Genomic DNA, 26994 nt, shown 5'->3' with positions numbered 1-26994 from the left:
GGTGTACAAGTAACCATTTATAAAAACAGAAACACCGTACAACTCTTCAGTAAAAGCTTTTCCTCTATCAGAACAATCCTCCTTACATACATGTTCCTGTCTGTATATATAAAAAATACAAACAGCATTTTTGCCCTTTGTTTTTGGTTTTCCATGCTGTGATTCCTTCATCTCCATTCTGTCCCTCTAGACATAACAGTCTATGACTAAAAAGATGGTGAATCCATGCTCACCACTGAGCTGTGGGGAGCACTGTGTGTCAACTACCAAATCACCACATGGGTGATGTAGAAAGCTAGTAAAAAACAAAACAAAAAAGCAGTTTTCTGTTGATTATTTACTCCCAAGTGTTTCTAAATTGCTTGAGAGCCACTACAGAATTACTGTATTTTTTGCTCTATAAGACTCACTTTTTCCCTCCTAAAAAGTAAGGGGAAATGTGTGTGCGTCTTATGGAGCGAATGCAGGCTGCACAGCTATCCCAAAAGCCAGAACAGCAAGATGGATTGCTGCTTTCACTGCGCAGCAATTCCTCTTGCTCTTCTGGCTTCTGAAATTCAGAATATTTTTTTCTTGTTTTCCTCCTCCAATAACTAGGTGCGTCTTGTGGTCTGGTGCGTCTTATAGAGCGAAAAATACGGGTACTTCTTGATACAAATAATATATATTCTTGAAGCAGATCAGGAGAAATCTTCCAGGTGCTGGTAACCTTCTTTCTTAGGAATTGCTGTAGCCAGCTTTATCACAGAATTAAAAGTGTCAGGAAAATATTACTTCACCAGATCCCATTTGCTAGCTTACATTTCTTTCCTCAGGGATCTCCATAACTCTCCAGTCAACTTTTTTGGTGGTACATGTTCTTTTGGAAAGAAATCAGAAAATGACTTTTGCATTCCCAGTGACATGTATTATTGGCCACTATGACTTGCTGCAGAACTTTAATTTAGAAACCGATACACAGAAATGGTCTTTTTTTTTTTTTACAACTACCACCAAGATTTAAGGAAGCAAAACAGATTAAACAGTTATGCCTCATCACTGCGCATTTAGCTTGGGTCATGTTTTATTTGCATAAATTTTAATTGCTGCATACATTCCTATTGTGAATTATTATTTCCCTGGAGGATTATTGCATTCCAGGCATTTCCATCAAAAAAAGAGAACTACTTCAATAATGACTTTATTTTCAGCAAGATGTAGAAGAACAAAAACCAGCCGGTATGTCAGGGTGCAAACACTTCCGAAAGACTGAACGGACATGTTATGGGGATACATCTGTATGCTATAATGTCCTTAGGGTTTTCCAGTTCTCAGCTACAGAATCACTTCTTTCTCTAGACATTATGTAGTCATATCACCCTGGATGAACAAAATACCTATCTAGAATATCTGCATACGCTGACTTTTTTTCTTCCATGCCACTCCTGATACGTATAGGGTCCTCCTATTTACCTGCAGAATGCTTAGTATAAAATTAACTATCCATTACGTACTGTAAGGTTTATTATTGTTATTATTAAACAGTTACAGATCTAGATCATGTTTAATTAAAATTAACTTGCTTACAAAAGCCAAATGCACTAATGATTCACAATGACCTTTTATTACCTGCAGTCCCTTGTTTTGGCTGGATGATTGACAGCTTGCTGTTTGGCTACCATGTTGTATTTCAGCTGACAAGACTTTTCATTTTAACTCAATTTGCCTGCCTATCACAAGCTGGTGGCAGGCCAGGCGCAAGTCGCCCAGCTTTGCCTCAGCAGCTTGCTCTATTTCTCATTAGTACGCATTTATTCAGTGGAAATTGGAAGACAAATGCTTGAAGGCATGTGAACTAAGTATAGCAAATTAGGTTTAAAGACTGAATATTTATAAGTATATTGAAACGGCTTCAACTTTTAAAAAAAGATCCAGGGTGAAATTGAAAGAGTATATAAGAGTGAGCGGAGTTTGGGGGGAGATGCAAGTGGGAAAAATCCAAAAATACTGTGAGGTGCCTGTGGTCTTTCGATGCATAGAAAATGTCGACTTTCCTGAAAACCCCTTATTGTGAGCATTGAAAGTTTCAGCATCTTGTGTGTGTGTGTGCGTGTAGGAAGGGGGGAAAACGAGGGTCATGTTCATTTGCTGCTTGGTTATCCCTTGGTATGCTTTAAATTGCCTTGTTTGTTCGGCACTAGCACAGAAACAGATGTTGCTCTACCGTGCTGGATAATTTACTGTACCTCATGGTGCAGAATGGAAGACCTCCCCAGCTACCCAGCTGGTCTGACAGGAGCACTGGCTTGTGGCTACTGAAGTATGACAACAGCAAGTACAGGCTGCAGTTTTATCATCCAGTTGTCATTCTTCTCGATGTGGATTTTGGGCATCCGTACAGAGGCTATCGGGGAAGGGGTTTTATGGGGGGGGGGTGAAACGTCGAAACAAACATCCTTTTTGTTTGTTTATTTTAATGGTAGGCTGCCGCAGAGCCACACAAGCTCCATCCTCCTTTGTTGATCATAATGTGACTCATTACTTTTGTCATCTAAGGATTATCGGCATGATCGCTCAGAGCTAGAGCCAAGCTCGCCTTCCCCCACATAGCTGGTCCTGGAAGGTAAAACAGATTTGTCATTTATGATCTGACCACTAAGCCACACTCTGAGCTCCATTATTGTGATTAGCTCCCGCATCGGATGTGCTTGCCCAATTGTCATTTGCGATACCGCAATGGGCAACACGACTTGCCATACTTCCTGGGAGCATGTCGGCCAATCTGACATGGCTGTGTTGCTCGTGCTACTCAGCATAAACCTATTTTAGCGGCGCGCTTTCGCTGTGTTTTGCTCGTTCGCTGCTGCTACGGCTGTTGTTGTCACTGCTGTGCTTTCTTCATTCCCCTCCCACCGGTTTGGATCCATCAGCGCACAATGGCGTTACGTATGTCAGCTACCATTTCCACACTGCCGACTTAAAAGGGTGTTATTTGGCTTCGCATTTCCTCGGCGGGAGGCAGCCGAGGAGTGGAGTCTGGACCTTTTTTCCTTTGTACTGCGTAAAGTTTTTTGTTGCCAGAGTGCTGCCAGTTGAAATCTATCGTGTCAGGTGCCTTGTGGCTATCTGCAGTAGAGGCCGTGTTCTGGAACCAGAGTTCTTTTCTGGCTTCGTCACCAACAAGCCGATTTGACTCTCCCTGATTATAGTAACGAAGGCAGTCCAAAAGAATATGCACAGCCTCACAGTACGTCACATTGAATCACGGCGCTGGCCACACAGAGCTGACCGCAGCCTCATTTCTTTAGACAAATGCACGCTTAAGGAAAAAACTCCTGCGAGAAAGCATCCAAGGCCACTTTATTTGCTATGCGCCCTGCAACAGATTTAATTTTTAGTGAAAGAACGTTTGTTATTATCTTTTTCAGATGTTTCCATGCTGGGGATGCTACTCTCTCTAGTAAACTAGCTGTTGGGGTCTACCATCTCTAGTAAGCTAAGTGAGGGGGTAGGTCACAGTGCTTCACATACCACTAAGGTTTCTCATATATTCCAAATAAAAAATAAAGCAACCATCTATTGAATCTTTGGTGAGAGGGAAGCTCTGCTTTGGGGCTTTTCATAGGGTGTTTTTTTTTTTTTTGTAAATACTAATTTTCACACTGATGACTTGAAGGAGTCATGCCGCCTATTACGGCGCCCAGCCTCGCTGGTGGAAAGATAGTCAGTTTTGATTATAAAGTCAGAGATGCAGGCCCAGACAGCAGCTACATGCTGGTATGCATGCTATCAGAATGATTTATGCAAATTATGCATATTATTCCCAAAGGAATTCCTCCTCAAACTGCCAGGATAAATTGCCGGAAATTAGCCATAAAATCTGTCGTGCTAGGAGCAAGAGGTGAAGGCCACTGGGAAAGCAAGGACATTTGCCTTCTAGAGCCTTCCAAGTTAAGGTGGGCTTCTGGAAAAAGGTTTGGGATTTGTGTCAAAACGTTGCGCTGTATATGGGCTTCCCCCCATTAACTTGTCAAAGCTCCACACCTAATTTGAATTTGCTCAGCCAGCAGTAGATATTATGAAGGGTTCCTTAATTCCCAATATTCTTGCCTCACATATGACTGTAGGGTTATTCAAGTAGATGGTTTTGTAATGCATGGCTGCAGTCTTGCATGGTTGTGTGTGGTTTTTTTTCAAAAAAAAACAGGCAGAACAGAGCCATTGAAGCTATGCCTGGTATTTGTTCCCAATCCCTGAAATGTATGGAAATGCATAAAAGCATTCATCTCTTTTGATTGTGGCGTTTTCACCATGATGCCCAAATAATGGTTTTTCCACCCAAAACCCACTGCACTGCCTAGAGCCTAACTAAATTCATTGACTCTATCGGGAAAGATTATATTTAAAAGTTCAGAAGTGCTTAGCTTCTTCTCTAGCCCTCTGGGAAAGTTTATTACCTCTTTTACACACACACACACACACACACACACACACACACAGAGCTTTCTTTGCTAGCCTGCTCTAGTAGACCTGTCAAATTTTGGCAGCTGTAGCAGCTTATAACTTCCAATCTCCTTCTATATCTTTAATGCTTTGGGGTTCTTTCTCTCCCCCCCCCAAATTCCCCTTTATTTATATTCAGAAAGTGCTATCAACGAGAGTTTCCGATTTTGCTCATCTTCCACAAACATCCGCATCGCCAGCGAAGATTTTATTCTCAAGCTTGAAGGGGACCAGGAAGTCAGCTTGAGAAAAGGAGATTTGGTAGCAATTTATCCTCCAATTCTGCACATGGACCCCGAGGTCTACGAAGATCCCAAGGTAAACATTCAGCTGCTATTAGATATACCACTTCAGGCACATTTCAGCAGCCAGGCATTTTGTAATATAGAGAGCTTTAAAAAAGAAGAAGAAAGCGGGGTGGGGGGGTGGAGAGTGCTGTTCCTTCTTGTGGAACAAATCTTCCTACTTTCAGATCTTTTCAAGGTGCCTTCAGGTCAAAGGATTCTTGGCCTGAAGAGAGAAATATGGTGATGAGGGTGACTGCTACCCCTTTGAGAGAAACTGACAATTGTGCCTTGACTACCATAAACTTGAGGCTAAATGTAGGCTTTGTTTGGAAGTGGATCATTGGATGCCCAAAGAAGGCTGGATAATAGAAGGTGGCTTAAAGAGCAAATAATGTGGGCCATTTAGCTAAGTGCCCCCAAAGCATCATTGACTCTCTAAAGCCCCTATAATAGCGGTGTCTTCTTGAGCCTTATGCTTTTTCACCTCTCTTTATAGGGATTGGCCCTTTAGTGGTCAATTAGTATGGCGTTGTGAACTCAAGATTGTAAAGCTGTTGCTCGGCAGTGAAGCTTTGAGGGTAATTGTGTCATCTCCTTGTATTTTTTCCCCATCTGAAGCAAAAGTTAATGAATATCAAAGGCTGGAAATTAATCCACCCTAGCTGAGCCTTAATACAGCTCCAGAAGTTCATCACCTGCATGCAAATTGCATAGTCATGTTCCCTAGATTTTGACTGAGAAATTCTTGCTAGTTGGAGGAAGATGGCCACAGGCAAACAAAATTTATGTATTTATTAAGCAAACAGAGCCATGAAATGGCTACTGTGGATTTACATATGTCATGTATGACTCTGAAGAGCTTTCTTCCTTTATGATACATAAAATAACTGATTATATACACTATACTAACATGTAAAACCCTAAACAACTTGGCACCAGGTTACTTGAAAGACTGCCTGCCACTGTATAGACTTGTAAAATCACTTGGATTATCTGGGGAAATTTTACTTGTGGCATCACACAGAATATCACAGGGCTTTGATCTGAAAACAAGCATTGTAAGTTGTTTCAAAATGTTTTTAATGTGTTTTAATATGGTGACTAAATTATTATTATTTTCCGCCATTGTTCCTGCTTAAACTCAGAAGGCAGAAAAAGCCCTTCTTACATTTGTACTACTGCCTCTGTGTGGCTTTTTGACTGAGTCTGCAATCACACTAGTTATGGCATATGAGCATAGCATTACTTAACACTTATTTATTTATTTCATAAAATTAAGACACAGCTTAACTGTAAAAACAAAAACCACCTTGAACTGGTATACAAAGAAAATCAAACAATAAAATTATCAGGGGGAAAAAGAACACTTTGAGACATTCAAATGTTAAAATCAGCAATAAAATAAAAACAGATACTGTAATAAAATGCATCCACCTTCTACATGTCTGGGGAGGCTTGTCTAAAAAACTGGATCTACATTTCCAAAATAGAAGATAAAAAACAAATAAAATAAAACCTACATACAGCAACAGTGGTTTGTGTTGTGTAGGCTCCTATGATGTAAGCAATGGGCCCTACCTGCTTTGATAAAATACATATTTTGTTATGTGCAAATGGCTTTAGATACTTATTAGGTCCATAAATTACCATACAGCATATATTCAGCACAAAAAAGCAACAATTTGTTGTTGACAAAGGACAGCTGGACATATAAAGGACCCCATTACCTTCAGTAGCTTAGGGCCTCATCAAACCTAAATCCAGCCCTGCACAGCAGGTATAAGGTAGGGTTACCAGATGTCCCCGGTTCCCGGGGACAGTTGCCGGATTTGCAAATCTGTCCCTGGGAAACATGGCAGCAGCAGCTTCAGCAGCCTGGAGCCAACTTCCGGATAAACCCACAAAGCTAGCTGTGAGTACAATTGAAAATTGAAAATAAATAAACAAATATTGTGCTTATTGCAATTGTAATTTGACTTTCCTCAGTAAAGAAGCACTTCCTTGACAGAGGAAGTCTGCATCTTCCAGAACATCTGGAAGGATATGCATTGTTTACATTTTTTTAAAAAAATCTCTCAAAGCTTCTACTGTAAGAGCCACTATGATGGGGTACACCACTGCCACTTCTGCTTAAGTTGAATTTGTGTATAATCAATCAAATTTGAATTATTCTTTAATTGCTTTAAATTAGGTTCCAGAAAACAAGACAAATGGAGATCAGACTAGAGCCATTGAGTATTTGTAGGCTTTAGGCTCCAATAGAGGGTAATATGGTGCTTCAATCTGGGCTATTACTTTTATATATATTTACAGCAGCTCATTTTTCACACAAACTGGCGCTGACATAAGGGGCTAGAGAAGTCAACTTCCTTCTGTGTCCTGTCTCTGATAATTTGTGATTACCACTTTGCTTCCTGATTATTTAACATGAAAGTTACTTAGTTCTCCGCTAAAGAGGTACTAGCCTTTACTTAATTTGGGCAAAAGTCTCAGAGTTCCTTATGCTCAATGTTATTCCACCCCAATCCTTAATTGTTGGACCTTTTTTTCTAATTTTGCAGTAACTACTTTTCAAATTTAAAATTAACTAACTTGGATTGTTGAGGGGAAATAAGTCCCCACTTTGGATTTTCCTAGCTACTTCACAGAGAGACACTTCAAGACTCACAATACACCCTTTTCACACAAAAATTCTTGTCTGTGGACACATGTGTGTTTACAGGGTTGCACAGCTATTGTAATTGTTTTCCATTACTGCTTTGGGTATTATGTTCCAGCGTTTCATGTAAAATGAATTCTAATTAGTGACATGAAGTAGAGTCAATTCTCCTTTTTTATTACAAGGATGTATTATAAGTTTTGGAATACTAATCATAGTTTTTAGTTCTGGAAAGGATCTGACAAAACCAGGATCATCACAGTTCAATAGCCTTTCTGCCCAACATCGTTTGTCATGAATGGACTAATGCAGCCTATAAACAGTGTACTAGGGCTGCAGTCCTATACACACATTCCTGAAAGTCCTATTCAGCTTAATTGTGGAATGATATGCATAGGGTTGTGCTGGAAAAATGAAAGGATGTAGCCAGTGGTGGAGGAAGGCGGGTGCGGGAAGTTGCGGGCCATGCCAGATGTCATCACTGGGGGGGTGACAAAATGACAAAATGAGTTGTTTTTTTAAAAAATGGGCTCATGAAACTTTTTAGTTCAGTCAACAAATGTAACGAAACGTGGCTGACACTGGGCACCACACCACAGGGGCCTACACTTACCACGGGGCCTGCAGCTTGCCCCAGCCATGCATCTCTCCTGGGAGTGACGTGGTGGCTTGGGCGCATGCAGGCTCTGTGCTGCCTGAAACGGCAGTGTGGGGCTTGCATCTGCCCACCGCCTCTCCCTGAGAGCTGAGGGGGAGGCGGCAGAGAGGCTCCACACAGCGAGCCCCACCCCCATGGGCGGCTTGCCCCGTCCCCGGCTACAGGGCACGTGCGCTGCACTGGGCACCTGAGTGGCTAGTTATGCCACTGAATGTAGCTTGTCATCAACTGTTTGTGTGCACTCAACTCAAGATCAGAAGGAGCAAAGTCAGTAAGAGTCAACTTGTGTTGACCGCATTCTGGGAAACAAAAGCGCATGAGTTTAGTCTAAGATATGTGGGGAAAGTAATATGGCAAAATGTGCAGCCTCTGGATGTGATTCCAGAGTTGAACTCATAGCTGTCTCCCCAGAGCATTTTCACAGTGCTTAAGACAGAGGTACCACCTTGCCTTCTAAAAGTAGCACATATAAAAAAGAAATCCACTGCTTATTCTTTTTTGCTTTTCAGATCAATCTTGACATCGTTGTAATCACTATATTTATACAACTATATTAATGCTCACATTCTCTATTTTTCAGAAGTATAAATTTGATCGTTACATAGAGGATGGCAAGAAGAAAACCACCTTCTACAAACAGGGAAGGAAGCTGAAATACTTTCTGATGCCTTTTGGCTCTGGAATCAGCAAGTGTCCTGGCAGGTTCTTTGCAATGAATGAAATTAAGCTGTTCTTGGTTTTATTGTTGACATATTTTGATGTGGAAATAACAGAAGAAAAGCAAGTTGGACAAGACAAGAGTAGAATAGGTCTTGGTATACTCTTGCCAGACACTGACATTGCCTTTCGTTACAAACTAAGAAATTAATACTCTAATACAGTTTCCAACATTACAAATAACTTACTCAGGTTTTGTTCTGTCTTTTTGCACTATGGTTGCCATATCTTTCTGGTGTCCTTACAATTGTGAATGAGGGAGGCTTGCCACATTTTGATATTTTTTTTTTCATATTGCTGCCATTTTAAGTTAAACTTTTGATGGGATGGGTGAAATATTCTATTTCTACAAGTTTTCTATCTGCATCAGTGCCCTCAGTGTGGCTACTTTTTTTGTAGTACAGCTCCTAATGTACATGCTGTATGGAAGTGCAGGAGATCAGAAGGCACAGTTATTGAATTGTGTGGTATAGCTGCTTGGGCTGGCAAAGTACCTTTGTCTGCCTCTTCCACAAAAGTCTCTCTTATTTTGGCACTAAGACTGTCAAAGTGCAAGTACATAAATAGGTTCCACTCCGGCGGGAAGGTAAACGGTGTTTCCGTGCGCTGCTCTGGTTCGCCAGAAGCTGCTTAGTCATGCTGGCCAATGACCCGGAAGCTGTACGCCGGCTCCCTCGGCCAATAAAGCGAGATGAGCGCCGCAACCCCAGAGTCGGTCACGACTGGACCTAATGGTCAGGGGTCCCTTTACCTTTACTATTTTCCGTAAGAACACTACTCAACATCAACAAAACTTGCTTCTAATGCCCATTCAGTCCTTTTTCACAAATTCATCAAAGAATCAAATTCACATAGAATCTCATTTGGGATTTTGAACACTTTTCTAGTTGGAAATTAATATGGTGGAGGGACTGAGGGTTTCATTTTGCTTTACTCTAAATATTTGGGGGCAGTGTTTATATATATATATATTTGATTGTCCAACTCATCCATAACTTTTCTCTTTGTAAATGCATAACCGGAACATAAAAATATTGATTGTGTGAAACTAAAAAAACGATTGTGATACCCCGCCCTTATGGAAACAAAACTATACTAAGTGCATATCCACTAAATTTAAACTCAGAACTGATTCATCATAGTGCCTTCACAGACATTTGGTGCAGGACACACACAGTTCTTACTATGCAGACCTTCTCTTCCCCCTTTAACCTGCCCATTCAATGCAGCTACATCAGCTTGCAGGAGGAGCTAAGTTTTAACTTGGAACCATCTCCAACGACTCTTCCTTGTGGGGAGTAACATTAGAAACTGTTGTTGTCTTAAAAACAATCTTCAGCACAAGATTGGGGAACTTCTGAATTGATAGAAAATCTATCTGTGGCTTTTGAGACACTTGCACTTTGAAATAGGCTTTGCTTTTTTCATATAACTTTCTTGATCATATTAGACACTGATGGTGTTGTAAGTCTATGGACAAATAAGTTCTACCACTACATATCCGATAATAGCTCACATCTGTTACACCCTATTATGTTGAGCACAGACACTCTTGTGTCAGTGTGAGCTGTAAGATGTCTCTTACTAGAGTTATGATCAATCCTTCTTTGGCATCCTTTTTGTTAGCAACTGTGAAAAATGAAAGCAGGTATTTGTTTTCAGCACAACCCATATTTTGATTCATGCTGTGCTTTTAGGATTTTGAATTTTAAATATCACGAGTTGGAATATAATATGATAGGATGTTATGGCACTTTGTCAAAGGCAAAGCATACACCAGATTAATCACAGCTCTGATGCTGAAGTGCCTCTGTGGTAACCAATAGCAGAGCATTTGTAAATGCGCAAATGAAAACTAGAGAAGAGATCTCTCAAAGCACAATTGGCTGCTAGGTGCCCAGCTGCCATTCAAACCCTCTCTGCGCATAGAACATACTGGGAAGTGCTAGACAGAGCCCCAACCCTACAGAATAGACTCATCAGATCTCAAAATAGATTTTGCTGAAGTGCTTATGGCTGAGTCTTGTATTTTTATAACTGCTACCACTTTACCAGCTCATGAATTACTAAGTTTGTGGAAATTCTTTCAGCAACTTTTCTCTGTAACTTAAATTCCAGGACTGGTCTTCTGTCTTTTTCCCCATGGCAGCCAGTTCATGGCAAGAGCCTGTCAGAATGAAGGGGTGGTATGGGAGAGGAGTTTCATGACAGGAGATTTGGGGGAGGGGGTTCCCTACTCCCTGGCATATGTGTCCTCTTAAGGATACAGGAACACATTCCAGGTGAACATCTGCCAGCCTTACAGAGCAATGAAGCTAAATGACAGAAATGTATTATTATGAACATTCCCTCGATCATTCACAAAAATCAATAAGTCCGTTGTAAGGTAAAGTAAAACTTTTTGAAACAGTAAGCATGTACAGGTGCTAACAAAACAGTTGTCCTAAAACTTTTCATAGGCAATATAACTCTAAGCACATTGACTCTGGAGACCCACTGTGCTTAACAGGACTTACTCCCAGATATGTGAGCATAGGATTACAGCCCAAATTTATTTTGGAATATTCGCTTGGTCTTATGAAACTGAGAGGCACAAAATGCAGAGTACGTATTAAGTAATTTATTTCAATAGGAGAATGTAGCAAATAAATGCTTTGCCTTTGCTTTCATTGGACTCAATAGTGCCTTCCTTTGACTGCATCTTCCTAGAGTTTTATGTGTTTATGTTTGCCACATCCCTACCAGGATGTTCTTACAAACTGACATAAGTTGTATCAAATCTTTAAAGCCAACTCAATCAATTATTTACTATTTTTTCTACTAATAAAGTATCTCTGACCTCATAAAAGTTTGCCTCATTATTATTAACTGTTCTGCCATTAACAGACCCCACCACAAACCGGCATTTCTAAACAATACCATTTTACTTTTCATTTGTATCATGACAAAAAGGTATACTTGAACATTTCTGACAAACTAGGCTGAAACTGACATACACATCTGAAATGCTAATTATCTATTTTAAAATGCTAGCTAACTGATTGATTCCTCCATACCACTTTTAATGTGTCAACATATAGGCAGATAGCAGGAAATATAACCAGTTTCTGGAGGCAGTGGTGATGGTGATCATACTCTAGCACCTGGTTTCCCAAACTTGGGTCTCCAGCTGTATTTGGACTACAATTCCCACCATCCCTGACCACTGTTCCTGCTAGTGAGGAAAGATGGGAGTTGTAGTCCAAAAATGGCTGGAGACCATCATTTTGCAGTATGTTTGTGAATTACCCTGAGAATATGATGTAAGGAGGAGATTGAAAAATACTTTGAAAAATAAACAACTGGTATGCCCTTGGATGAGAAAAAAGTACTCCGTCTGGGTGGAGGAGCAGGTTCAAAGGCTGCAGGCTGAGCTATCTTCCACTTAGAGAAATCTCAGTATGTGCGTCTGCCTTCTGCCTTCCAGGAAACACTTCAATATAAAGGTAATCTTTCTGCATCCTTTACCTGTGGACATTTTGCTGTTGATGGTACATGTGTTACATTCTGCCATATAAGTCAGTAAAATGAAAAAATAACATTTACTTGCAGTTCTTATAAGTATACATATATACCTGTACAATCCACAAACTAATTCAGTTGGGAATAGTTGTGATTCCAGCCTGCTTAATCCCATTGACTTTAATAGACTGATTACTTCAATCCAAGTAGCCTCATACAATAAATGGTGATAATCCAGCTATTGATGAGCCATTCCATAATCTCTCCCATGCCTGTAATCTTGTGACCTCCGTAATAAAATATACCTTTTACTGATCAAGGCACGCAGGACTAGATCTCACTTAGCCATTTAAAAATACACCATTTGTGCATGCCTGGTGAGCTGATAGAAAAATTATTTGGTGGCCAAACAGCATGCATAACTTTGCAACATTTAATAAATGGACTTACATTTTGAAAATCATTTAGTACTAAGCAAGTCATTAAGCTACCACTGTAACTTTATACTAAAACATGAAATAAACTGCACATTTTGGTCCTATTCACACAGTCAAGGTATTTTGGTCCTAATCACACCGCCAAGATCCTAATCATACAGCCATACATAATAGTAATTTCCCTGTATGATATCCATAGCTAATATTTGCCTTGACATTATGTATACAAAGTATAATAAATTATACGTTATGTGGAAGATAGCTTTACTTTCATTCACTGAAACTAAAGGTCTAAATAGCTTACAATACTACAAATAAAATATTTACACTGGGTGCATTTATATTTAAGAGTTGGAAGTTTCCTAGTTATAGCATATTTCCCTCAAAATGATGGCTTTACATAAGCATCCGTCAAATGTGTCATACAAGCAAGTAAATCATTTTTTCACTTTTTAAAGGCTTTATAATTTCTAGATTACCATTTATTCTATGCCAGGAATGACTGGGTAAAAATATGGAGGAGGCAATGTGGTCATAATTAGGCAATCATATTAAAACAATTCTAGCAATATTTTACTATGGATCACATCTCTCATTGTGAAGTCTCTGCATGTTCAAACATTAATCTGGTCTCTATGATAGCAGATCTATTTGTGCCTGCATATTTTGTAGTTCCTAAAAATTAAACTTCATTTCTAACTTGTGGTGCAAGTACATGAAAGAAATATATTTTGAAACCACGGTTCTAATTTAGAATGTCAATCTATTTTAAAATGGGTGTAGATGCTTAGCCCCCTTACTGGAACAGGGGTGAGAAAGCCCATGCTGTCAGATACAGATTAGTAAGTATATTATACCACTACGGGTGATATATTTTAGCACTTGCTCTTATCACTTCACCAAATAATTGCTGTTTTAATCTCAAGTAGACAGGAAGTCAATACTTTTGTTATTTCTTGCCTTATGAACTACCCTAATACCCACTCAACACCATCAATTTGCCCCCAGTTAATTCCTAAAAGTGACGTATATATGGAACCGACATGTATGATTTGTTTAAAATGTAAAGTGAAAGTGTCTTAATAACCTTTATGAGAGTTTCAGCAGTGCTTCCCTGTCTCCTTTTTACAGAGGAAATGTCATAACTTGCATTTATGCAACATTCTGATAAATTTACTCTCAATTCTAGGAACTTATAGTTAAAAGATAATTTACTCCTAGAAATTTCTATGTAGCAAAACAGGACTTGCATCTCAAGGTATAGCATCTTTCCCAGTTATGTAAGCTCAATGCGGTTCTAGTTTTCTCCAACACTTTTGCGTATTGTTGTATACTGCAATATTAGGATACATTGTCAGTCATTCCAAAACATACCGCTTTTATTTAGTAGAATGGAATAATTTTAACAGACTTGACCTTCCGGAATGTTATCCCTGAATTCCTAAAATATAAAAACTGACATGAATGAGAAGTGGGAAAGTTAAAAAGACAATAGTAGGAAATATTTCCCCTGCCCCACCAAAAGGAACCTATTGTCATAACCCCAATAACAAAATAGCTCTTAAGTGCTTGATCCTTTCTTAATATTTGGTTGACAGGTGACTAGCAAATCTACAGCCCAATTCTATGTCCTTTTCCTCAGAAGTAAATCCTATGGAGCTCAATGTGTCTGGCTCTCCAGCGAGCGAGCACAGAATTGCAGCCTCCAACTTGCTTAATTTTTGTGACCTTTTAAGAAAGGTGTTTTTAAACATTTTAAACAATTACACGAGACATGCTTCCCTTTCAGCTAAACCATTTCCCCCTGCCATCTACCATTTCAAATTATTCACACATCTTAGTTCTTATATGTGTGTGTGTATATATGAATTTTAAAATGCAGCAATAAAAGTGCTTGGAACACATCATAAATTTACTTGCTATTTTACTGCACAGCTCTGAATCGTGGTGAGCCGACAAGGGCAACCGTAGGGCTATTGCGGGGAGGGGAGGAATTTAACTCCTTCCGAGGCAGGGCGTTGATAAGGAAAGCTAAGCCCATTAGGAGACGGTTTCTCCTAATGGCACTTTGCAATTGAGCTGATCTCTGGTAAATTGTTATGGAGAGGTAACCCCTGCCTGCTGGCTTACACTTCGCCAGCTTTTCCTTGACTACCACCCTAACCAAGTTCAGTTGCGGTCCTTAGCCTGAACCTGGTTACTAGTCGCCCTGATTTTAGTAACGTCACGATTCTAAAACTTTGGCTTTTGGCAGCGAGCGTCAATGGAGTTTACAAAACAATGCAAGAAGTAAGGCTGCGGGGGACAAGAAAGTAAAGTAAAACATACAGTGACCATTTCCAACCCACCGAAGTAAAGGAGGGCGTAGCTGGCCCGGCCTGGGAAGCTAGTGTGGCTCCTTCAGTGTTGGGGTTTCCTTTCCTTTAGGTTTAGACATGAATTCCATTGAAATCAGATGTGCTTAATCCGGTGCAAGGAACTTGGGGATCTTCGCGGGGGGGGGGAGTCGGTGTCCCACGTTTTAAGCCTGCTAACGTATTTACTAGACTAGAGGACGGGGCCGAGAGAGAAGGAAATAGACCCATCGTTGCAAGAACGAAAGTGTTATCCCCTGCGCTTTGCAAAGTGGGAGCTGCGAGCTGAACGCGAAGCCTAGAGGGGGAAAGTTCGGAAGAGCAACGAAGAGAGCTGCCCTTTTGGCCTGGCCTTTGCTAGGCTGGCAAGTCTCGTAGGCGGCGCGGGAAAGAAAGGGAAAAACGCACCGCTCAGCTACCCCGCCCAAGAGGATAATAAAGGACGAGCCGCGCGCCAAGGCGACGGGAGCGAAAGGGTGGCTCGGCGAGCCTTCCAAGGGGCGGGAAGGAGGCGCTTTCCGGCCGCCTCATTGGAGGAGAAGGAGGAGCCCGAGGGGAATCTCCGAATCCCAGGGCAATTAGCAGCGCCGCCAGCGGGGAAGGAAGCGGCCACTAATCGCTTCCTGGGGAGCCGCAATGGGCTCCGCTCGCTGGCGCGGCGCTTCTTCGACGGATGCGGAGCCACACGCACCGTGCCCAACACGCCTTCGTGGAAAGCAGGAGATCGGAAGCGGAGGAGTTAAGGAAAACTGCTTCGCCACCTCCTAACATCCTCCTGCTGCCCATAAGAAGTCAAAACAAGATGGAGACTATTAATAGAAAGCGAAAGGTGCCTGTAAAGTTTCTTCTTGTCTGGGCGTTGCTAGGCTTTCTGGCTCCAAAAAGGCCTTTCAAGACCAAAGGTGCAAAATCGGCACAATTTACAATAGCAGTCGAACCCTGCAAAAGCACGAGGATTCGGATCGCCCTCATATTATGCCCAGAAACCATCCACCTCACTAGTCTCCTTCCTTTTCCCAGAGGCAGGGGCAGGGTTGCTGCTAATTGCTGCGAGGTGGCCTGGCGCTTGGATAATTCACCTTACTGCCTTTTGCTGGCTTTCTTTATTTTTTAAAATTAAAGCATCTATATTTATGTTCTGCTGTTTATATTGCACTTTTAATTATGTTTAGAGACAGCATTCCGCGGGTCTCGTTCTCTTCTCCCAAACGCGCCCCCCTCCCCGTATCCTAAATCACATTTTCATTAAAGGATTTCTTAATAAGAAAGCTCGACCGCTATTCATTATCTCATCCCTTCCACGCGCACTAGTTCACTTACCCATCCGTTCATTTATTCACTTACTCATTCCAGCAGATCCGCCGCAACTGACTGCTAGCAGGGATGTGAACACTCATAATTATTTGTCAAAGTCTGCAAAGTGTATTATCCCTTTTTCTAGTGGTAATTAGTTACCATAGCATCTAATACGTAAATGTGCCCAGAGCACACCATTAACAGTTAAACGGAGGATTCAATTTAACACATGATTATATCTTTCATAAGTCATTACATTAGGAAAGTCAATGTCACTCATGCTGGGACAATCGCAGGATTGGAACTGGGGCTAAGGAGGGAGGGAGAGAGAGGAGGAGGGAGGGAGGGGAAGCTTGCCTTGGCAACCAAGGTGAAAAAGGAAGAAGAAGAAGTAGCGCGGGGACGCTTGGACGGACTAAACGGTCCTGGTTTGGAGGGGTGGCTTGAAATGAAACAAAAGCTCTTCGAGGGGAATATTCATTTCTGATTAAGTGATCCATCAAGCAAGAAATGGGAGGGGGCAGCAGGAGCCACACGCAGAGAGAGGCGCGTGGAGAGAGAGGGAGGAGAGATCAGATGCGCCACGCAATTCTCAATGCTCGCTCCCGGTTCAGTGAGTGCATCGCGGAGCCTTTGGTTCCCTGTCAATTCCCAGCGACGCTGCTGATTATACAGAGTAATAGGAGCGAAGTGTTAAAACGCACCAGAGTCTCTGCAACAGTCTCGGGTTCCTCTTTCTCTCGCTCTCTGTCTCTCTCGCACACAAGGGAAGTAAAACGCAAATAATTACACGATGGTTATTGTGGGTGGGGAGAGTCTTCAAGCCTGGCTGGCCCTGGGGAAGAGATCCGAATCCTAGAGAATACTTTTGCTCTCTAGGTGGATCAACCTGCGTAAGGGCTAAAAGTTGGCGCGCAGCAAAAGGTGCGACGGGAACGGGGAATTCTCGGCCCATTCCATCCTTCATCGAAACTTGCTGGAATTCGGCGACGCCTAAGCCGAGTTACCTAAGGTCGGTGACATTTGTCAGAGAGGGGGCTCTTCCTTATCTCAGCTGACAAACTCCGTCGCCGAAATGTCAAAAGCCAGAGGGCTCCACCATCGCCAAGGGGAGGCCAAACAAGTGGTTGGAGCACTTTCCCAGCGAAGAAGGGAAGAAACGATCGTTTATTCCAAGAAACAACGCGCCGAACTGTTCCCACCAACATCCCAGACTTTGGCTGTCCTGCTGCTCTTAGAAAAAGCCAAAGCCAGGGGGAATTTCGCCCATCCTGCTTCCGCCACAGGTGCGATCTGCACCGCGCGAAAGTCAAAGCCCAAAGTCCTGGAGTGGTTGGGCTACACTTCCCTTGTTTGAATCGAGAAGAGCAGCAACTCAGGCAGTTAGTGCCAAGCCGTGTAAACGCTTAGTTGCAGGCTTCGAAGTAAAAGCTGATGATCTAATGCTGTCCAAATTTCCTTCGTAATGGGATTCAGGGGGAATGGGAAAGGGATGGTTGCTTCCTTATTTGGGGTATAAGAGATACCCCACACCTAATTCGACTTTCTTTGGAAACAAATCCCAAAGTGGTACACACTTTCTTGAAAGTGCGCTGATGAGGACTTCAGCCGCGCGTCAAGCAGTGTCAGTGGACACATTTACGCGCCGCTGAATTAAAACACCCCGGAGTCATATTTGCTTGATAAGGTTGCACGTTTATCAACCCCCCATCCTTCCCCTAATATTGTCCTCCTTCCTGTCCCTGGCAAGAAGGGAAGGAAAAGGCTGCCTGCGCCTTTGGAGGGCACCCTTTTTCTGCGAAGGGGAAAGCTTGCGCGGTGCTCTTATCCAAGGAGCCTGGCGATGCTCACATTCGCACATCTAGAAAGAAGTGTGCGTGGGGCACTGATGGTGGTGATGGTGGTGGAGGAGGAGGAGGAGAAGGAGGGATAGTCTGGCTTCTGGCTGTGCTTAATTCCTAATCAGGATGATGGACAGCAGAGACAGAACAATACAAACTAATGGCTGTGTTGCTGATCACTTTACCCCTTGATTAAAGACACCCAATTATGGCGCAGAACAGTGTCGTAATTATGTTCCTTAATCACATCCAGGAGGTCTAATTGCCTTAACGATGTGTTTCATTAAATGAATTTAGGTATTATAGTCGACAGTTTTCATACACAGTTGTTTTCAAATTAACATAATATTAGACATCGTCATGGAAATTGTTTTAATAATCATAATTAGACGCACCCAGGCTTTGTCTAGTAAATACTGAGAGACGGTTCCTCCTGGCGCCTGGGGGCGAGGGAGCTGCCTGCCCACCCTGTCTGGCCTGCCTTAACCGCGCTGGACAGTTATGAATCCTGAAAAGTTACAGGTTCTGATTAATCTCTCTCTCTCTCTCGAGGCCAAGTGGGGCAGAAAATATTTATCCGCTGCCCACCTACCCCCCGCGCGCCTTCGCCTGTCGCGCCATCTGAGGGCATTCGCGGGGAGACATCGGAAGGGCGCCACAAACAGATACCTGCACTTAGGAGCGGGCAGTGGCACCGGGCACCCAGCACAACTGCAATCCGGAATCTGTGCCCCGCAGGCACCAACACATGCGGGACGTTCACACTGCCAGAGCAGCCTCCCCGACAGTAGAGAGGTTCTAGCTGCTCTGTGGGAAAGGGGAAGGCTTGCTGGCGTTTGGGCGTTTGAGGGGGGGGGAGTCAGCCACCTGCGAGCTACAGGTAGGGCAGAGCCACCACCTAGAGCGCTTTGGAGGTGCCCTTTAATACCTGTACCTGATTCGAGATCTTATCCGTATTATCCACTGGCATTTGAGGACCATACAAAAAGAGGTGGAGTTTTTCCACCCCAGAGAGTCTCCTTCCCATAGGTAGCATGAGGACAGCCTTCAATCTTCCTAAAAGCAAGAAACTGACGGCTTTTATCCCCTGCTCCTGGATGCGTCCTGACAAGAAGCCTTCCCTCCCTTCTAAACATGAACCAAAAATAGGCAAACAACAAGGTCATCTCGACGCCTTATGCCTTCATACAACAGGGGTCTCCCCCTTTTTTGATCTGCACAAAGCAAAAAGGAAGAGGGCTGAATGGGGGTGTATTCTTTCGCCCCTCTTACAAAGCACAGGGAGGTAAGGATTTGTTCAAAATATTTTAATAAAGATTCTTTCCGACATAGATACACATACAAACCATCATACATCGCTGTCATCATCTGATTGACCTATTTAACATATATCACTCTTTACACATCCATGACCTGCCAACAGATCCAACACGGCTCTCGTTTTGCCATCCAGAGCTGACAGACTGAATTTGGATTATCAGCAAGTAGTGGAAAATACCAAGCCCCGTCGAGGTGGGAAGAAAGCGTGGGGAGGGGAAAATAAAGATTTTCGGGATCTACGCTTGATTGGCACCATGATTCACAATCCAGTTTTGTCAAAGTTAAGAGATAAGACGTCTCAAGTCCTATTGATGCTCATCCTACCCACAATGCAGAAGTTTAAATGCTGATATTAAGGCCCAGACTCCAAACTACATATTTTCCTTAGGAATAAGTTTATTTGACTTCGGATGGGATTGATTTTCAAGATAGTGTGTTTAAAGCAAGATTGTACAGCCTCTGCAGAGGCTGGTTGCCCCCGTCTATTGCAACCCCGTCTGGCTAGAACAGATTTGAACCTGTTTCACCCTGCAATGTTGAGCACACTTAGGCAAAAGAAAAATCTACTGAACTATTGGGATTCTCCTCCAGGTAAGTGTGGTTAGAGTTAGGATACAAACTGGAGCAACACCGACTTCCACTTAACTGAGTTGTTCTGTTAAGCACCGTTAATCCCAGTACCGCAACTTGAAAGGGTTGTGGGCTGGTTAAGGAAGCCACCCAAACACAAACTCATTTTGAATTCCACCTTTGAGGGAAACAGAAATTCATTTACTCCTGGGCCTTATATCATCATTCTGGGTGAAACGCATGTAAAACAACGGCTAAGGCAGATAACCACCTTCAGCTTAAATAACTTTCATAATCAATAGTCAAAAATTCGCCTTATTCACTCCTTTTGAGAAACCAAACACTACCATCTGGAAAAAAACCATGTTTTGCAAATTCCTAACAGAAACTATTGTCTGATGCCTTGTTATCACAGTAAATAACTAGAAACAAATCCCTTCATGCTGCAAAGAATTTCTAGTCACCAACAGTCCAGTTCATTAAGCAATTAAGAATACACCTCTCCTCTCATTTTTGGACTGAAGCAATTTATTAAAGCTCAATTTATAAATACAGGGATGGTGCAACTTAAAACCCAGAATGACCTTTTCATAAGCCTCAGCAGCTCCGATACATCAAGATTTCTGGTTCACATGTCCTTGGCAAATCAACGTTTTAAAACACTTGGCACAAAGTTTTAAGTTAATGGGAATTTTAAGAAGCATTTAAAAGAAAATTCACAGAAGACCCATGACCGCAACACAGGATGGATACTGTTGGCGTGAAAGGGCCATTGAAATAAATATCGTGTCCTCTTGTACACAGGATTGCAAAGTGAAAAGAAACAAGGTGCACATCTTTTAAAAAAATAAACCTGCAATACTTCAGCCACACGAACAGGAGTTTTGTTGCATCATTTTAAGCTCACTCCCCGCCCAAACTTTGTGCATTTTCACAGGTTCAAAAGTTCAGAGAAAATAAAAAATACAAGTATTTTCAGAGCAATTTTGCGCGCGTCTAATCTCAATTAGTCTACATTTCAAGTTTGCTTGTTTCCTGGCTCAGAAGCAATAAAATAAAATAACATTTAAAAAAACTTTTTAAGTGCCCTTCTTGATTTGTCTGAGTTTACAATCCAACTTGCTTCCACCACATCTATCCCTTGCCCAAGCCCAACCAATCCCCCCTCCCCGTCCTTGGCTGCTTATCGAAAAAGTTCCCAGTACTCGGAAGTTTTTAAGAAACCATGTGGAGGACAGAGGATTTGTTTTTTCTCCTCCCGATCTGCTATATCTCTTTGCGCACACTCACCCAAAAACATACACCCCTCAAAAATTGCGATTTTGCGTGCGTGTGTCTAAATTTCGCTGAGGTCTCGGTTGCACTCAAGTCCCCCTTTTGCCCCCAGATCCTCCTCCCCCTATCAAGGCGGCTGCTGCAGCGAAAGTCCTGCCCAGAGGGAAGGAAGGACGGAGAGGGATCGGGCTGTGGAGTCCGCGACGTGTCTCTTTTTAAGGCTTCTCCGTGCACTGTTTGCAGAGACTGGACGAGACGCTGTTGAAAAGGGCACATTTCTCCGGGCACGAGGTGGCGGGCGGCAGGCCGGCGCTGAAAGGGTAGCCCGCCGCCGCCTGCTCGTAGGCCCCGAGCGCCGGGTGCAAGGCGGCCGCCGCAGCAGCCGCCGCCGCCGCCGAGCTGGGCAGCGAAGCGGCCGAGATGGCCTGGCCCTGGTTGAGATAGGCGACGAGGCGGCGCATCTCGTCGAGGGCCTGAGCCTGCATGAGGATGTAGTTCTTGGCCAGCAGCAGCGTGGCGATCTTGGAGAGCTTCCTCACCGAGGGGCTGTGCGCGTACGGGATGACGGCCCGCAGCTCGTCGAGCGCGTCGTTCAGGTCGTGCATGCGCCGCCGCTCGCGGGCGTTGATGTTGAGGCGCAGCGCCTTCTGCTCCTTGGACTTCTTGCCGCCGCCGCCGCCCGGGCCGTGGTGGCTGTTGGAGCAGGCGCCGCCCTCGGGCGCCTTCAGCAGGGCGCCCCCCGCGCCCACCACCACGCCGGCGCCGCTGCCTCCGCCGGGGCCCCGCAGCAGCAGCTCGCAGCGCCCGTCGCTGTCGTCGTCGGGGCTCTGCTCGCCGCCGCTGCTCTCGGCCACCGAGCTGCGGCTCGTCGTCGGGCCCGGCCCGTACTTGACGCACACCGAGCCGCCCAGAGGGTCGCCGGCCACCAGCGCGCCGGCCCCCGCGCCTTCCCTCAGCAGCACCTCGGAGTCGCCCGGCTCGTAGCAGCCGAGGGGAGACGGCGGCGCCTGGCGGGGCTCGCGCGGCGGCGGCGCCTGGTGGGCGACCAGCTCGAGCCCCGGCGGCGAGCGAAAGGCGGACTCCATCCTCTTGGCCGACGCGCTGTAACTCTTGTGGAATATGTCCTCATCAGTGGGCAGGTTGAGAGCCCGCTCCATGGTCCCCGCCGCCGCCGCCGCCGGGCTCCCCTCCTCCAACTCCTCGTGCCGCTGTCGCCCTCCCAGGCCCCCTCCCCCTCTCCTCTCCGCCGAGGCGCCGGGCCGGGGGTCGGGCTGCGGCGGGCTCTGAGGCGGCTTCCCTTTCCCTCGGAAAGCGGCTCTTCCGCCGCCTGCTCCCTCTTCTTCTTCCCGCCGTTCGCGTGTTTCTGAGGCGAGGCTGCTCGGCCGGCCTCTTTGGCGCGCGTTCTTCCTCTCCCCTCAGCGCGCGTCGCTCGCTCTCGGTCTCGCTCGCTCTCCGCGCCTCTCTCCTCTCACCCTGTGAAGGGCTCAGGCATTGTGAGCTGCCAGCGAGCCTCTCGCACCGTTTATCTTGCTTGGATTCACCTTCAAGAGATTTCCGGGACCCATCAAGGGAGGGGAGAAAGGCAGGGGAGGGAGGGGGGGGGAAAGGAGCAGCTTTCGCTCGCTCGCTGCTGCTGCTGCTTCTGCCGCCACCCGCCCGTCACCACTACTGTCGCCGCCGCCGCCGCCGCCACAGACGGGGGAGTCTTTTACCTCATTATCTCGCCGAGAAGGTTATTATGAAGAAGCCTCGCCTGTTGGGACAGAGCTTTCTACCCAATCAGGTTAACGTTTTAATTAATAGGATTAAAACGGTAACAAACGAGCCCAGGCGCTAGGCTTGGCCCTGAGTCGGAGGAGTTTTCATTTCACACACAGGTCTGGAGGAGAAGACGACAGGCAGCAGCTCGCGCTTTATAAAAGGCGCCTGCTCCATTCTTCTCGCTGCCATCTGTAGGCACAGCTTCACGCATATGTTTGCAAGGCGTTGTGTCCTATTAGGAAGCCAACAACTGCCTTTAAAGCTTGACATGTGTGGCGACTTTCACTCCTCAATGAGCACTCTTAAAAGCCCTACTTAGGGCGAATAATGCTCTTGGCCTCCTTCAGCAAATTATAGAGCGGCGAGGCCGAGGTGGGGGGAGAAAGGGGGTCTGTGGGCGGGCGGGCGGGCGGGCTGCACACTTTTTCTGCCAGGGCTGCCAGCGGACTTCTGCGAACTTTGCGCCCACGCCAGAATGACGCTCTCCACGCCAGCGCTGTTTACGTCCAGCTCGTGGCGAAGGCGGAGGGGGGCGGGGAGGCGGGAAGGAGCCGCTTGCTTGTTTATTGGCCCTCGAACTTCACCTTGGGCTCAACCCATTTCTCGCAACGGCTGTTCACTTTTGAGCACACGCTCCCTAGTCTTACTCGCAGTTTTGCCAAAGTGATGTTTCCTATCTACCGCCATTTCTTCATCCACTCTCGTCCCACCTTCCCGCGGTACAACGCTCCTTTGCAGTGGATAAGCGTAAAACCCACTTTTAGGCTGCAGTGAACTGAAGTGGAGGTGTTTATGGCAGGAGGATTCACCTCCCTCCACACCCAGCTTCCAAACCAAGGACTTGGGTGTGAAAAGGACCAATTTCGCCTAAAGCCCCACCCTTGGAAGTAGGCTCCACTGTTGAAAGCACAGGACCCCATTTCCCCTATTAAATTTCTCTTCAGATTGCCTTGCCAATTCAGTCATCTTAAATCAAAGAGCCACAGATTTACAGTTTGAGGATGGCGTTTCTTATTAGCGAGCATTTCTAAAGGATGGGACTTCCTTAATTTCGGGATAGATGGATAGACAACTATTACTCTAAGTGAGGAGCAAGAACTGCTTGTGTAATCCAGTATTTACTTTATATTATCCTCATGTTTTATTCGAATTGTTATTCTCAAACCCACCCACCCCCTTCATACTTTTCGGGCAGCCGGAACGTAACAATGAAGTCAAGGAGCGAGACCCTTCTTTAAAGTGGGTCCATCTGATCCGCTAGTCTAGAAGAAACCCCCCTCCCCCAATTCTGTTTGTATTATATCCCTTCTACAAGCCCAGGGCATATTATAGCAGGGTTTTATATGTTTCCCTCCGTTCTTATGACATCACTAAATAATATTTCCCAACACTTCCATTAAATCATTCTTATGTGACAGAATAACTGAAGACTATGAAATTTTGGGTTTCTCTGGTTTCATTAAAACCCTTTTAATTGTGTCTTTCACAGTTGGCCCCAGGTGCTGGACTCTTTTCATTACATTTTGCTCTAATGTGATGAAATTCTAATTCTCTCCTTACCATATGGTTAAATTTCCCCACTGAGAATTAGTTGAAAAAGAAGAAATAATCTATTAATCTCTGTAATAGATTCACAAATGAGGTTTGCCACAGAACCTTGTTTTTGAATGGCAATATCAGAACAGTTGGGTGTCTTGTTTCAGCAGAGAAAAGGAGCAGGCGACAACAGACTCCATTTGAATTTTTCACCTGGAAAAGAATGAAAAGAAGCCCAGCCGCAGCCTCCATCCCCCTTCCCACTATTGACTGGAGATTTACATCTAGGGAGGACTCCAGTATGATACACACAGTCACCCTGGTGTCTCTCCATTTAATGAGAAGCAAGTCAAGCCTATTAAAGAGACCCCCCTTTCCTCCCCCCGCAAGTATCATTTGACTTCCACTCAAGTCCCTGGCGGGTTCCCAAGCTCCCCACCTTCTTACAATCTTCTTACAAACGGCTCTGCCCATGTCTATCACAGCTTATTGTTTCTCAATTAGCAACTTCATTTTCGCTGGAACCATACATTGAAAGCCCTGTTAAGTATCAGAGTAAGCTCTTCCCTTTTTAATATCAACTTCTAAAAGTTCCGGTATATGGGAGACTGTTACTATAAACGTGAGGATGGAGAATCTCCTTTTCATCTGCTAATAACTTTACTGTAATTTGTTTTGGAAGACAGACGGGCTTCCTCTTCATTGATCTGCGATGCTTCATTTACACACATCCTTCGTCGTTGCTGCTGCTGCTGCTGAAACTTTTCGGATGGCGGCTTACCTTGCTCAGTACACAGTTGGAGAGAGGAGAGACTGAACAGCTCAGATTGCTGTTAATGGTGCTGAAGGCGTTTCCTCACCACCAGCATCCAAGCTCTGCCTGATCGCGTGGAAAAATGAGGGACTGGTTAGCTGAGTGATTGATGCCCTGTCACTCTCTGGACAGGTGGACCACTCTGCAGCGAGCAGGTGGGAGAAGTGTAAGGTCACACCAAATGCAATGAGATTCGAGGCGCCGAGTGCCTTTCGGTTTCCCCCAGCGAGTCGATCCTCCTTTCCTCGTCATAAAGAGGGTCAGTGACTTGCTGATTAAACACAGCATTACCCTCTCTGCGAGCTCCCATCTAGTCCCTCCCTGCCTCCCCTCGCCCCTGCGTGCTGCCTGCCACCATCTCCAGGGCTTGTCCCGCTGCCTTCAGAATCTGCAGGCTTCCTGCAAACCTCCGAGAGCTATACACACACAGTTCCCAAGCATTTCTGCGTCCGAACTTCTCGAGCTCCTCTGCTAGCAAACTCTTTCCCCCCCCTGCATTCCCAGGAGTAAGGTAGCTGTTTAATAGTCGCCAGTAACTTTAGTTTGGAAGCCGGCAGAAGAATTTATAGAAGCTTTAAATGCGGGGCATATAAAAAATACCCGAGGAATTGGTCTTTGTGGTTTATGCACTCGTAAACTTTTGCTGATTGCTTCTGGGAAGTTGTCAGGCATTTAACACTGCATTTATCTTACAGTGCAATGAAAACACATCTGCCCAGTGTCTCGTTACCTGGTTTAATTGTAGCGCAAACCCTATGTCACTGACGAGGCTCCCTCGCTTTCATTATGTCGGTGGTTGCAGGCAGCCTGCTGCCCGGGTCTATAGGGCGAAGAAGGCGAAGGCAGGCGCGGAATGCGCTAACAAATCAAGCAACTTGGCCATTATGCCCAAGAAACGTAAACTGCCGGTGAACTCTCCTAGACTCCGGGGCGGTCCTTCAATTTGCAACTGGGGCGAGCAGGCAGGGCTGGGAGAATTATGCCCCGTCACAAAAGCAAGACATTCAATTCACGACGTGCAAAATGTCTCCCTAGAACAGGCCGAGGTTTGCCCTGACGTTACGCACGGCCCAAGGAAGGCAAAGTGGGGTTGGTGGGAGTTACAGACTCCTCTGAACAGCCAAAACCAGGCCCAGGCAGGTTGTTATGGAAAGAGCGAGCAGTTCCCCGTGGACCGACTGCCAGATCACATTTGAATGTTTAAAACGCGTCAGAGCAACGCCACAACCTCAGCACACTTGACTTATATGCTCCAAGTAAGACTCCAAGAGCGAGATCGCATATGCGTAGTTTTTTAAGGAAATCAAACAGTATCTTGCACTTATGAGAAGAGCGCTTAGGACTGTGTTGCGCCTTCTAAAACGCGAATACCCACCCACAATATTTTTTAATAAACGGAGACAGTTCACATGTGCACCTCCGTGTCGAAAGAGTGATGATGAGGCACCCGAGCCATGCATGGCATGTGTGAATCCTAACAGTCTGC

The 26994-nt window shown here is 44.7% G+C and overlaps 2 protein-coding genes across 2 annotated transcripts in view; one reads left to right on the top strand and one right to left on the bottom strand.

The window, feature by feature from the left end:
* Window positions 1–11651, top strand: part of CYP7B1 (cytochrome P450 family 7 subfamily B member 1) — a 106385-nt gene extending 94734 nt beyond the window's left edge. The window contains exons 5-6 of the mRNA XM_083623361.1: window positions 4622–4800; window positions 8667–11651. Of these exons, the coding sequence (XP_083479487.1) occupies window positions 4622–4800; window positions 8667–8954 (467 nt within the window). The 3' untranslated portion in view covers window positions 8955–11651. The remainder of the gene's footprint in view (window positions 1–4621; window positions 4801–8666) is intronic.
* A 7873-nt stretch (window positions 11652–19524) lies between these two features.
* Window positions 19525–23451, bottom strand: BHLHE22 (basic helix-loop-helix family member e22). The gene has a single exon (XM_083623634.1). The coding sequence runs from the start codon at window positions 22552–22554 to the stop codon at window positions 21613–21615; it is 942 nt and encodes a 313-aa protein (XP_083479760.1). The 5' UTR covers window positions 22555–23451; the 3' UTR covers window positions 19525–21612.
* Between the last annotated feature and the right edge of the window lie 3543 nt (window positions 23452–26994).

The sequence above is a fragment of the Podarcis filfolensis genome (assembly GCF_964270895.1).
Source record: "Podarcis filfolensis genome assembly, chromosome: 7".
In the NCBI taxonomy this organism is placed as follows: Eukaryota; Metazoa; Chordata; class Lepidosauria; order Squamata; family Lacertidae; genus Podarcis; species Podarcis filfolensis.
Note: the sequence above shows the minus strand (reverse complement) of the source record. Positions and strands in the feature narration are given on the sequence as shown.

Bases quoted from the DNA above. Each gene is read 5' to 3' on its own strand.
- BHLHE22 (XM_083623634.1), bottom strand. From the start codon at position 22,554: ATGGAGCGGGCTCTCAACCTGCCCACTGATGAGGACATATTCCACAAG.